This window comes from Ranitomeya variabilis, chromosome 5 (assembly GCF_051348905.1).
Source record: "Ranitomeya variabilis isolate aRanVar5 chromosome 5, aRanVar5.hap1, whole genome shotgun sequence".
NCBI classification, from domain to species: domain Eukaryota; kingdom Metazoa; phylum Chordata; class Amphibia; order Anura; family Dendrobatidae; genus Ranitomeya; species Ranitomeya variabilis.
The window spans coordinates 334,006,307-334,020,553 of NC_135236.1; the positions used below are offsets into that span (position 1 = coordinate 334,006,307).

The 14,247-nt window shown below is 46.8% G+C and overlaps 1 protein-coding gene across 4 annotated transcripts in view; it reads right to left on the reverse strand.

The window, feature by feature from the left end:
• The window catches only part of RELN (reelin), a 1,394,857-nt gene that overhangs the window by 719,221 nt on the left and 661,389 nt on the right, over positions 1 to 14,247 (reverse strand). For all 4 annotated transcript variants that reach the window (XM_077264737.1, XM_077264736.1, XM_077264735.1 and 1 more), the window contains exon 8: positions 7,242 to 7,293. In XM_077264737.1, the coding sequence (XP_077120852.1) occupies positions 7,242 to 7,293 (52 nt within the window). The remainder of the gene's footprint in view (positions 1 to 7,241; positions 7,294 to 14,247) is intronic.

Consider the following 14,247-nt stretch of genomic DNA (forward strand, 5'->3'; position numbering starts at 1 on the left):
CTGATCGTGGCCACATACACTAAGAGAACTTAAGAAATTGTACTAAAACGGGTTTGTAATAAAGATTTGATGTCAATAATATGTCACTTTCTATTGGTATATTATCTTTAAAGCATTATATACCCTGACATTTCTTCTGTCTATTACGTTTCTCATGTCCAAATACCTGTTGGAAAAAACTCTTTTAGGCCAGTCTCACACGTCCAGATAATTCCGGTACCGGAAAAATCGGTACCGGAGTTATCCGTGTCCATGTCCTCACGTGGCACATCAGTGTGGCACACGTGCGGCAGCCGTGTGCCGCCCGTGTGCCGACTGGGTACCACACGGACCGTGCAGGAGACAGCGCTAGAGATAAGCGCTGTCCCCTGCATCTGGTGCTGAAGCCGGAATTCATTCCTTCTCCCCAGCAGCGTTCGCTGGAGAGAAGGAATGAAAAATCATGTGTTTTTTTTTTTGTTTCTTTTTAAAATAAAGATCCTTGTCACCACCCTCCTCCCACTGTTATGATCCTTAGTGGCTGAGGATCACGAATAGACCAGCAAGTGAATAAACTAAGGACAAGCTCTAGGGAGATGGTAACTGGACTGATCGCAAATCTGAACCTATCCAACACAAATAGAGGTAGCCGGTGAACGTGCCTAAAAAATTCCTAGACGTCTCGAGCCAGCCTGAGGAACTAGCTACCCCTAAAGAGAAAGAAAGACCTCGCTTGCCTCCAGAGAAACAATCCCCAAAGATATAGAAGCCCCCAACAAATATTAACGGTGAAATAAGAAGAAGGCACATACGTAGGGATGAAATCAGATTCAGCAAAAGAGGCCCACTAGTACTAGAAAGCAGAAAATAGAGCAGGGGTCTATGCGATCAATAAAAAAACCCTTACAAAATATCCATCCTGAGATTTCAAGAACCCACGCACCAACTAATGGTGTGTGGGGAGAAACTCAGTCCACTAGAGCATCCAGCAAGCGAGGGAATCACATTTTAGCAAGCTGGACAAGAAAACATGATAAACACTGCTGATCAAAAAATGAGCAAACAAAACTTAGCTTGTCCTGGATGGACTGGGAGCAAGGTAGTCAGAAGGAATCTGAGTAGCACTGATTACATCGACAGCCGGCCACAAGTGGAAGTAAAACAGAGCTATATAGGAACCTCCCAGAGGATAACGAACCAGCTGATAGCCAGAGACCAGCAGGATAACAAACAAAGCCACCAGGGGGAGCCCAAAGCAAAAGTCACACCATACCACCAGTGACCACAAGAGGGAGCCTGAAAACAGAGTTCACAACAGTACCCCCCCCTTAAGGAGGGGTCACCGAACCCTCATGAAAACCCCCAGGGCGATCAGGATGAGCCACATGGAAGGCACGAACCAAATCGGCCGCATGAACATCAGAAGCGACAACCCAAGAATTATCCTCCTGACCATAGCCCTTCCACTTGACCAAATACTGGAGCCTCCGTCTAGAAACACGAGAATCCAAGATCTTCTCCACCATGTATTCCAATTCTCCCTCAACCAGCACCGGGGCAGGAGGCTCAACCGGAGGAACCACAGGTACCACATACCTCCGCAACAACGAGCGATGGAACACATTATGAATAGCAAATGATGCCGGGAGGTCCAGACGGAATGACACAGGGCCAAGGACTTCCAGAATCTTATAAGGACCGATAAACCGAGGCTTGAACTTAGGAGAGGAGACCTTCATAGGAACGAAGCGAGAAGACAACCACACCAAGTCCCCAACGCGAAGTCGGGGACCCACACAGCGACGGCGGTTGGCAAAGAGCTGAGCCTTCTCTTGTGACAACTTCAAATTGTCCACCACATGATTCCAAATCTGATGCAACCTATCCACCACAACATCCACTCCAGGACAGTCAGAAGGCTCCACCTGACCCGAGGAAAAATGAGGATGAAACCCCGAATTACAAAAAAAAGGAGAAACCAAAGTAGCAGAACTAGCCCGATTATTAAGGGCAAACTCGGCCAACGGCAAAAAAGTAACCCAGTCGTCCTGGTCAGCAGAAATAAAACATCTTAAATAAGTCTCCAAGGTCTGATTAGTTCGCTCGGTTTGGCCATTCGTCTGAGGATGGAAGGCCGACGAAAAAGACAATTCAATGCCCAACTTAGCACAAAAGGTCCGCCAAAATCTAGACACAAACTGGCATCCTCTGTCAGAAACAATGTTCTCAGGAATCCCGTGCAAACGAACCACATTTTGAAAAAACAGTGGAACCAACTCGGAGGAGGAAGGCAACTTAGGCAAGGGCACCAAATGGACCATCTTAGAAAAACGATCACACACCACCCAGATGACAGACATTCTCTGAGAGACAGGGAGATCTGAAATAAAATCCATGGAAATGTGTGTTCAAGGCCTCTTCGGGACAGGCAAAGGTAACAGCAAACCGCTGGCACGAGAACAGCAAGGCTTCGCCCGAGCACAAATTCCACAAGACTGCACAAAGGAACGCACATCCCACGACAAGGAAGACCACCAAAAAGACCTGGCCACCAAGTCTCTGGTACCAAATATTCCAGGATGGCCCGCCAACACCGAAGAATGAACCTCGGAGATGACTCTGTTGGTCCATCTATCCGGGACAAACAGTCTCTCCGGTGGACAGCGGTCAGGTCTATCCGCCTGAAACTCTTGCAGCACACGTCGCAAATCTGGGGAGATGGCAGACAAAATCACCCCTTCTCTAAGGATACCAGCCGGCTCTGAATCTCCAGGAGAGTCAGGCACAAAACTCCTAGAAAGAGCATCAGCCTTCACATTCTTCGAACCCTGCAGGTACGAGACCATGAAATCAAAATGAGAGAAAAACAACGACCAACGAGCCTGTCTGGGATTCAGCCGCTTGGCCGACTCGAGATAAATCAAATTCTTGTGATCAGTCAAGACCACCACACGATGTTTAGCTCCCTCGAGCCAATGTCGCCACTCCTCAAATGCCCACTTCATAGCCAACAGCTCCCGATTACCGACATCATAATTCCGCTCGGCAGGCGAAAACTTTTTTGAAAAGAAAGCACATGGCTTCATCACAGAGCCATCGGGGCTTCTCTGTGACAAAACAGCCCCCGCTCCAATCTCGGAAGCATCAACCTCCACCTGGAAGGGAAGTGAGACATCTGGCTGACATAAGACCGGAGCCGAAGAAAACCGACGCTTCAGCTCCCGAAAGGCCTCCACAGCCGCAGAAGACCAATTAGTCACATCAGAACCCTTCTTGGTCAAATCCGTCAAAGGCTTAACAACGCCAGAAAAATTAGCTATGAAGCGACGGTAAAAATTAGCAAAACCCAAGAACTTCTGAAGACTCTTAACAGATGTAGGCTGCGTCCAGTCATGAATAGCCTGAACCTTGACTGGGTCCATCTCAATAGTAGAAGGAGAAAAAATGAAACCCAAAAAAGAAATCTTCTGGACTCCAAAAAGACATTTTGAGCCCTTCACAAATAAAGCATTGTCACGCAGGACCTGAAAGACCATCTTGACCTGCTTAACATGAGACTCCCAATCATCCGAAAAAAACAGAATATCATCCAGATACACAATCATAAACTTATCCAGATATTCACGGAAGATGTCATGCATAAAGGACTGAAAGACTGAAGGAGCATTAGAAAGTCCAAAAGGCATCACCAAGTACTCAAAATGGCCTTCAGGCGTATTAAATGCAGTTTTCCATTCATCACCCTGTTTTATACGCACAAGGTTATACGCACCACGAAGATCTATCTTGGTGAACCAACTAGACCCCCTAATGCGAGCAAACAAATCAGTTAACAATGGCAAAGGATACTGAAATTTGACCGTGATTTTATTCAAAAGGCGATAATCAATACAGGGTCTCAGGGAACCATCCTTTTTAGCCACAAAAAAGAATCCTGCACCAAGAGGGGATGAGGACGGGCGAATATGTCCCTTCTCTAAAGACTCCTTTATATAACTCCGCATGGCAGCATGCTCAGGCACAGATAAATTGAAAAGTCGTCCCTTAGGAAACTTACTACCAGGAATCAAATTTATAGCACAATCACAGTCCCTATCAGGAGGTAGAGAATTGAGTTTGGGCTCCTCAAATACATCCTGGTAGTCTGACAAAAACTTAGGGACTTCCGAAGGAGTGGACGAAGCAATTGACATCACAGGAGTGTCACCATAAATTCCCTGACAACCCCAACTTGACACCGACATAGCTTTCCAATCCAGGACTGGATTATGAGTCTGCAACCATGGTAGACCCAACACGACGACATCATGCAAATTATGCAGTACAAGAAAGCGAATCACCTCCTGATGAACAGGAGTCATGCACATGGTCACTTGTGTCCAGTACTGAGGTCTATTCGTAGACAATGGTGTAGAATCAATTCCCCTTAGTGGAATAGGGAATTTTAAAGGCTCCAAATCACAACCACAGCGCCTGGCAAATGACCAATCTATCAGACTCAGGGCGGCACCTGAATCTACAAAAGCATTAACCGGGTAAGATGACAGGGAACAAATAAGGGTAACAGACAAAATGAACTTAGGCTGTAAAGTACCAATGGTGACAGATTTATCAACCTTTTTTTTGCGCTTAGAGCATGCTGAGATAACATGAGCTGAGTCACCACAGTAAAAGCACAACCCATTTTGCCGTCTATAATTTTGCCGTTCACTTCTGGTCAGAATTCTGTCACATTGCATAGATTCTGGTGTCTGTTCAGAAGACACCGCCAAATGGTGCACAGGTTTGCGCTCCCGCAAACGCCGATCAATCTGAATGGCCAGAGTCATTGACTCATTCAGACCTGCAGGCGTAGGGAACCCCACCATGACATTCTTAATGGCTTCAGAAAGACCTTCTCTGAAATTTGCAGCCAGGGCACACTCATTCCACTGAGTAAGCACCGACCATTTCCGAAATTTCTGGCAGTACACCTCTGCTTCATCTTGCCCCTGCGAGAGGGCCAATAACGTTTTTTCAGCCTGGTTCTCAAGATTAGGTTCCTCATAGAGCAAGGGCTAGAAAAAACGCATCTACACTAAGCAATGCAGGATCCCCTGGCGCCAATGCGAAGGCCCAATCTTGAGGGTCACCACGCAAAAAGGAAATGATAATCTTAACTTGCTGAACGGCATCACCAGAGGAACGAGGTTTCAAAGAAAGAAACAACTTACAATTGTTCCTAAAATTCAGGAACCTAGATCTATCTCCAGAAAACAACTCCGGAATAGGTATTCTAGGCTCTGACATAGGACTGTGAACAACAAAATCCTGAATACTTTGAACCCTAGCAGCAAGATGATCCAGACTGGAAGCCAAGCTCTGGACATCCATGTCAGCAGCTGAACTCAGAGCCACAAGATTAAGAGGAGGAGAGAAGCTAGCCACAGCAGCTAGACACACGGCAACAACAACAACAAAAAAATTTCTCAAGGCTTCTTTTCTCCTGCTTCTGCCATGCAATTAACACTTTATGGGCCGGCTGTACTGTTATGATCCTTAGTGGCTGAGGATCACGAATAGACCAGCAAGTGAATAAACTAAGGACAAGCTCTAGGGAGATGGTAACTGGACTGATCGCAAATCTGAACCTATCCAACACAAATAGAGGTAGCCGGTGAACGTGCCTAAAAAATTCCTAGACGTCTCGAGCCAGCCTGAGGAACTAGCTACCCCTAAAGAGAAAGAAAGACCTCGCTTGCCTCCAGAGAAATAATCCCCAAAGATATAGAAGCCCCCAACAAATATTAACGGTGAAATAAGAAGAAGGCACATACGTAGGGATGAAATCAGATTCAGCAAAAGAGGCCCACTAGTACTAGAAAGCAGAAAATAGAGCAGGGGTCTATGCGATCAATAAAAAAACCCTTACAAAATATCCATCCTGAGATTTCAAGAACCCACGCACCAACTAATGGTGTGTGGGGAGAAACTCAGTCCACTAGAGCATCCAGCAAGCGAGGGAATCACATTTTAGCAAGCTGGACAAGAAAACATGATAAAAACTGCTGATCAAAAAATGAGCAAACAAAACTTAGCTTGTCCTGGATGGACTGGGAGCAAGGTAGTCAGAAGGAATCTGAGTAGCACTGATTACATCGACAGCCGGCAACAAGTGGAAGTAAAACAGAGCTATATAGGAACCTCCCAGAGGATAACGAACCAGCTGATAGCCAGAGACCAGCAGGATAACAAACAAAGCCACCAGGGGGAGCCCAAAGCAAAAGTCACACCATACCACCAGTGACCACAAGAGGGAGCCTGAAAACAGAGTTCACAACATCCCACCCCCTGTGCGCCAGCCCGCTGGAAATAAAATACTCACCTGGCTCCCTCGATGCTTCCTCTCAGCGCCGCAGCTTGTCCTGTATGAGCGGTCATGTGGTGCCGCTCATTATAGTGAAGAATATGCGGCTCCAACTCCCATAGGGGTGGAGCCGCATATTCATCACTGTAATGAGCGGTACCACGTGACCGCTCATACAGGAAGAAGCTGCAGCGCTGAGAGGAAGCATCGAGGGAGCTGGGTGAGTATTTTATTTCCAGCGGGTGGGCGCACAGGGGATGGGAGGGGGGTGGTTACAAAGATCTTTATTTTAAAAACAAAAAAAATAAAAAACAATGATTTTTAATTCCTTCTCTCCAGCGAACGCTGCTGGAGAGAATAAATGAATGGCGGCTTCAGCACCACGCTGGGGGGACAGCGCTTACTGTAGCGCTGTCTCCTGCACTGCACACGGTCTGCACACGGACAGCATCCGTGTGCGGTACGTGTTTTACACGGACCCATTGACTTTAATGGGTCCGTGTGATACGTGTGCTCCCACGAACACTGATATGTCTCTGTGTTTTTCAAACGGACACACGGTCCGTGAAAACACGCTGACATGTGCAGAGACACATTGATTTTAATGTGTCTACGTGAGTCAGTGTCTCCGGTACGTGAGGAAACTGTCACCACACGTACCGGAGCCACTGACGTGTGAAACCGGCCTTAGAGAGTAGAATAAAAAATATACATTCAGAGAAAGATAACAATGGTTTGACCAAGTGCTTGTGCTTTCTAATGTATTTTGAATCAGAAAAAAGCGAAAATATCCCAGTAGGAAAAACTAAAATAATTATTAATTTATTTTTTTAATTTTTTTACAGAGCCACTCTTATCCATTGGTTTGTCCATGCTGCCAATTTAATTAACAGGTCATATAGAAAGATAGACTTACCAATCGAAAACTGTAACACGGATGCTGTGGTTGTATTCAGGCTAGTCGATGTCTGCAAAAAAAGGAAAAGACATTTAACTTGCGTGCAGGTCATTTATTTTTATAACATATAAATACGGTACTATAAATTTCAGTTTATAGGCCATAAACAGACAAATTTGATAATTTTATCCAAGACATTGACCACTTAATATGAAAAGGGGTGCGTCAGCACGATCCTCAATGGAAACACTATCATCAACCATGTTATATTTTAAGATTCCTGACTTTTTAGTTATTCCACGTGAAGTCCAGCGGTATCCAGCTGTGCAGTGATGAGGCAGTGACCCAGGAAAAGTTCAAAAGTAAAGTCTCTTTTAACCCCTTCACGCCGCAGCCCTTTTTCTTTTTTGCATTTCGTTTTTCACTCCCCTCCTTTCCAGAGCCATAACTTTTTTATTTTTCCGTCAATATGGCCATGTGAGGGCTTATTTTTTGTGTGACGAGTTGTACTTTTGAACGACACAATTGGTTTTACCATGTCTTGTACTAGAAAACGGGAAAAAAATTCCAAGTGTGGTGAAATTACAAAAAAAGTGCAATCCCACACTTGTTTTTTGTTTGGCTTTTTTGCTAGGTTCACTAAATGCTAAAACTGCCATTGTGATTTTCTAGGTCATTATGAGTTTATAGACACCTAACATGTCTAGGTTATTTTTTATCTCAGTGGTGAAAAAAAATTCAAAACTTTGCTAAAAAAAAAAAAAAAAATTGCGCCATTTTCCGATACCCGTAGCGTCTCCATTTTTTGTGATCTGGGGTTGGATGAGGGCTTATTTTTTGTGTGCTGAGCTGACGTTTTTAATTATAACACTTTTGTGCAGATACGTTTTATTGATCGCCCGTTATTGCATTTTAATGCAATGTCGCAGCGACCAAAAAAACGTAATTCTGGTGTTTCGAAGTTTTTTTTCGCTACGCTGTTAAGCGATCAGGTTATTGCTTTTTTTATTGATAGATTGGGCGATTCTGAACGCGGCGATACCAAATATGTGTAGGTTTGATTTTTTTTTTTAATTGTTTTATTTTGGATGGTGCGAAAGGGGGGGTGATTTAAACTTTTATTTTTTTTATTTTTTCACATTTTTTAAAACATTTTTTTTTTACTTTTGCCGTGCTTCAATAGCCTTCATGGGAGGCTAGAAGCTGGCACAACTGGATTGGCTCTGCTACATAGCAGTGATCATCAGATCGCTGCTATGTAGCTGAACTGCAGGCTTGCTATGAGCGCCGACCACAGGGTGGCGATCACAGCAGGCCGGCATCAGTAACCATAGAGGTCTCAAGGACCTCTATGGTTACTATCCTGACACATCGCTGATCCCCGATCATGTGATGGGGGTCGGCGATGCACTCATTTCCAGCCGTGCGGCCGGAAGCAGTAGTTAAATGCTGCTGTCAGCGTTTGACAGCGGCATTTAACTGGTTAATAGCGGCAGGTGGATCGTGATTCCACCTGCCGCTATTGCGCGCACATGTCAGCTGTACATAACAGCTGACATGTCGCGACTTTGATGTGGGCTCAGCGCCGGAGCCCACATCAAAGGGGGAGACACGACATGCGCCGTACTAGTACGGGGCATGTCGTGAAGGGGTTAGTAAACAGCGTACTCACAAGACAGGAAAGTAAATCAGATCCTCCGTATCACAGCCGGGAAATATAAAGACAGTCAGTGACCAGTTGCCTTGCATGGCTGCACCATTGTGTACGCTGAGGGTGCCAGGACATTTGGCTTCGCTTGGCTCTGTGTTGCCTCACGCAGGTTGAGCTCTGCAAAGCCATCGGCTCTGCCTACTTGCAAGGCCAAAACTGATACTTACTTCTATTCTGCCTTGCAAATACAACTAAGCCTGTTACTACAATGCACTCCCCTGGCCTCCATATGCTTCTCACCTTCCTCTCACTTTCCCCTTACTGTTGGGGTTCCTCAGGGATCAGTCCTAGGCCCCCTCCTCTCCTCTTTATATACTGCCCCTATTGGACAAACAATCAATAGATTTGGGTTCCAGTACCATCTCTATGTTCATGACACCCAATTATACACTTCTCCTGATATCACGCCTGCCTTTTTAGAAAACACCAGTGATTGTCTTACAGCTGTCTCCAACATCATGTCCTCCCTCTATCTGAAAGTGAACCTGTCAAAAACTGAACTCCTCGTGTTCTCTCCCTCTACTAACTTACCTTTGCCTGACATTGCCATCTCCGTGTGTGGTTCCACCATTACTCCCAAGCAACATGCCCGCTGCCTTGAGGTCATACTTGATTCTGAGCTTTCATTCACCCCCCCACATCTGATCACTGGCTTGCTCTTCTTATCTGCATCTCAAAAAACATTTCTAGAATTCGCCCTTTTCTTACTTTCGACTCTGCAAAAACTCTTACTGTTTCAGTTATTCATTCTCGTCTGGACTATTGTGACTCTCTACTAATCGGCCTCCCTCTTACCAAACTCTCCCCTCTCCAATCTGTTCTGAATGCTGCAGACAGGATCATATTCCTCACCAATCGTTATACTGATGCCTCTACCTTGTGCCTTGTGTCATTACACTGGTTACCCATCAATTCCAGAATCCAGTACAAACTTATTATCCTTATCCACAAAGCGCTCCATGGCACAGCACCACCCTACATCTCCTCCCTGGTCTCAGTCTACCACTCTACCCGTGCTCTCTGTTCTGCTAATGACCTGAGGTTAGCATCCTCGTTAATCAGAACCTCCCACTCCCGTCTCCAAGACTTTTCACGTGCTGCGTCAATTCTTTGGAATGCACTACCCAGGTTAATATGATCAATCCCCACAGTTTTAAGCGTGCCCTAAAAACGCATTTATTCAGACTGGCCTACCGCCTCAACGCATTAACCTAACTATCCCTGGGTGGCCCATTCAAAAAACTTAAACCATAATCAGGTTCCTCGCATCATGTTCTCATACGCTTTATGCATTTAATAGCCCTCTGTGTCTGTACTGTTACATATTTAGGCTGTTAACTGGTTCATGCAGCTTTACATGAACACCCGATCCTTACACTATGGCTGGTCCGAACAACGAAAGCAATTGTTACCATCCACCTCTCGTGTCTCCCCTTTTCCTCATGGTTTGTAAGCTTGTGAGCAGGGCTGTCACTCCTCTTGGTATCTGTTTTGAACTGTGATTATTGTTATGCTGTAATGTCTATTGTCTGTAAAAATCCCCTCTATAATTGTAAAGCGCTGTGGTATATGTTGGAGCTATATAAATAAAATTATTATTATTATTATATTGTTATTATGCTTCTTTGCACATTCAGGGGGACACATAGCGACCCTCGCATATAACACCGGTCACCGCCTCACATACCCCCTCCCCTAAGTTCAAACTTGTGGGGTTGAACAGTTGTCACCATACAGGGGTCCCATGACAGGGCATTTGTATTTCTCTGTGATTTCACTGCCTGATGTTCCACTGAGAAACTAATGTTTTGTAGGGACAGGAACCATCTGGTAACTCGGGCATTCCAGTCTTTTGTGTTTCTCATCCAGACGAGGGGTGAATGGTCCATTACCAAACAAAACTGATGCCCGAGCAGATAGTGTAGGGACTCCAAGGCCCATTTGATCGCCAAGCATCCTTCTCCATTACACTAAAAATTTTCTCTGCTGGGGTCAGTTTCCTGCTCAAGAAGGTGACTGGATGCTCATACCCGTTTACCTCTTGCGACAGCACTGCTCCTAAGCCTACCTCAGAGACGCAGAGTTTGCGCAATAAAGGTTTTCTTGAAGTTGGCGGCTGATGAGGACCGGCTGTCCACACAACGCTGACTTCAGGGACTGGAATGCTTCCTCCGCTTGAGAATTCCACTGGACCATCACCGTCTTCTTACCTTTTAATAGGTCCATTAGGGGTGCTGGTTTCACAGCAAAATTGGGTATAAACCGACGGTAGTACCCAATAATGCCAAGGAATGCCCTCACCTGTTTGGTACTTAAGGGCTTGGGCCAGTTTTGAATGGCCTCAATTTTGTTTACTTGGGGCTTAATAACTCCACGACCGATCAAGAAACCTAAGCACCGGGCCTCTGTGAGTCCTATCGCGCATTTCATTGGGTTTGCTGTTAACCTCGCAATTCTGAGAGTCTCCAGCACTGCTTGTACCTCGGTCAAGTGGGAATACCATTTGGTACTAGAGATGACTACGTCATCCAAATAGGCCGACGCATAATCCTGATGAGGCTCTAACACAATGTCCATCAGTCTCTGGAATGTGGCTGGAGCCCCATGTAACCCAAAAGGCAAGACAACATACTGGTAGAGAACCTCTGGTGTATTAAAAGCGGTCTTTTCTTTTGCTGATGCTGTTAACGGAACCTGTCAGTAACCTTTGGCGAGTTCAAGTGTGGTGAAATACTGGGCTTCCCTCAGTCTCTCAATTAGCTCGTCCACCCGGGGCATTGGATAGAGGTCAAACGTAGATACCTCATTTAATTTCCTGAAGTCATTACAAAAACGTAATGACCCGACCCGTCTGGCTTTGGGATCAGCACACTGGGTCTATCCCACTCAATCCGGGACTCCTCAATGACTCCGAACTGAAGCATTTGCTTCACTTCGGCCACAATGGCCTGCCTCCAGGCTTCTGGCACTTGGTATGGTTTCATCTGTACTCTTACCCGGTCCGTATTCTGCTGCACCAGAGCCCGTGCCTACCGCTGCTGCTGTTTGGTGAGGGCATCATTTATTTTAACCTGACCCCTGTCGGGTCCTTGGCCGGTGCCAGAGGGATCCCCGTTGGCACGACCGGAGTCGCCGCCACGACCAAACATTCCCTGTCCTTCCAGGCTTTTAGCAGGTTGACGTGGTATAGTTGCTCGGGTTTCCTTTTTCCGAGTTGGTACACTCTATAATTCACATCTCCTACCTTCCCCTATATCTCATATGGCCCTTGCCACTTGGCCATGAGTTTACTCTCTGGGGTGGGCACTAGTACCAACACCCAGTCCCCTTCTTTAAAGGTCCTGACCGTGGCTCTCTTATTGTACGTGTGGTTCTGCGTGGCCAGGGTATCCATTAGATGCTCTTTTACTATGGGCTGTACTGCCGCAATCCGGTCGTGCATGCTCGCCACGTGCTCGATTACGCTCCGATGCGGAGTTGGCTCCTGTTCTCACATCTCCTTAGCTACGTCCAGCAGTCCCTTTGGGTGCCTGCCATACAATAGCTCAAATGGAGGAAACCCTGTGGATGCATGTGGTACCTCAAGGATAGCAAACAATAGATAGGGCACTAACATGTTCCAATCCCTCCCATCCTTGGTGACCACCTTTTTTAGCATGGACTTAAGGGTCTTATTAAATCTCTCCACCAACCCTTCTGTTTATGGGTTGTACTCGGACGTACGTAGCTGTATAATCTGGAGCAGCTTATGTAGCTCCCTGATCACCTTGGACATAAAAGGAGTCCCCTGATCTGTAAAAATCTCCTTTGGCAGCCCAAGACAACAAAACATGGCAAATAGCTTGCGGGCTATTGGCTTGGCCGATGTGTGGCAGAGAGGTATCGCCTCTGGGTACAGGATGGCGTAGTCCACTATGACCAGAATATTTTGATGGCCACGGGTGGATTTCACTATGGGCCTACCATATCCATTGCAATCCGCTCAAATGGTACCTCTATGATGGGCAGAGGTACCAATGGACTCCGGTAGTTCGTGGTGGGTGAGGATGGTTGGCACTCCGGACATGTCGAGCACCGGCCGAGTAGGGTTGGGGCACCACCTGCTGTTCCACCACCTCATCACGGATTTTATCTACCCAGTGCAACAACTCCTGGTAGATAAACATGCGAGGAAAAATTGTCTCAGCACCCGGTTGTTGAGCTATAACATTGATTTCAACCACCCTTTCTCGTGCCTGGGCCAGGGTGGGATCCTGAAGCTGAGCAGTCCTGAATTTACCAGGGGACACCTCCAGCTCAGGGATTGGTGGGATCTCCTCGACCTCTCCTGCCAATACTTCTAATGGAAGCCTATCGGGAGTTACACTCTGTCCCTATGTTGGCGACCACTACGGCACATATCCCTGACTCGGGATCTTCGGGTTCCACGCCCGGAATAGCATTTACCTCGGGAGGGTTAACCCTGGTTTCCCATAGGGACCAGAACAGGGGCAAGTCTCTTCCCAACACAGTCCCATACCAAAGAGTCTTTACCACTCCCACCACATGTCTTATTTCCCCACATGATGTGGAAAATGTAACCTCCGCGGTCGGGTACTCCCAGAGTTCCCCATGGATACACACCACCCCCACTTTACATCCATTGGGGTTGTCCCTGGCAACAAGGGACCCACGAACCAGAGTCACTAAGCTCCCTGAGTCCAAGAGAGCCTCGTCTGGTACCCACTGACGAATACCTGACACAGTTGTGGCTCACTGCAGGCGTTGCGCGTAGATGCGGTGCAGACAGGCTGGGCTTACATAGACACTCAGCGAATATACCCACATTCCATGGGTTCAGTTGATAGGGGGCAGTTGGCAGCCACATGTCCGGGCCCTTGGCACCGCCAACACTTAATAGCTGTGACAAGAGGGGACCTCGGGGCCAATTTTATGGGACACGGGTATTGTCACTCTCCTCTTGGAATACCCCCTCAGTATGGTCTCAGTCCGGATTGGCCCCCGTGGAGGGTCGGGGACTTTTCCCAGGCTCCTGAGATGGCGGGGCCTTAAGTGACAACCGAAGTGGAGCAGTGTCCTGTATAAAGTCCTGAGTGAATGTATACTGCTCAATCAGTCCTACCACCTGATACAGAGTGCCCGCTCCCCTTGTCCCACTCAACACTGTATGGATGCTGACAGAGCCCTCACCAGCTGGTCGACCACCGCCCTCTCTACCATCTGGAAAGGATTTAAGGTCTCAGGCTGGAGCCATTTTTTAATCAGCTGCAGCAAGTCATATGCATGAGACCTGGTGGGGCAAGACTCCACAAA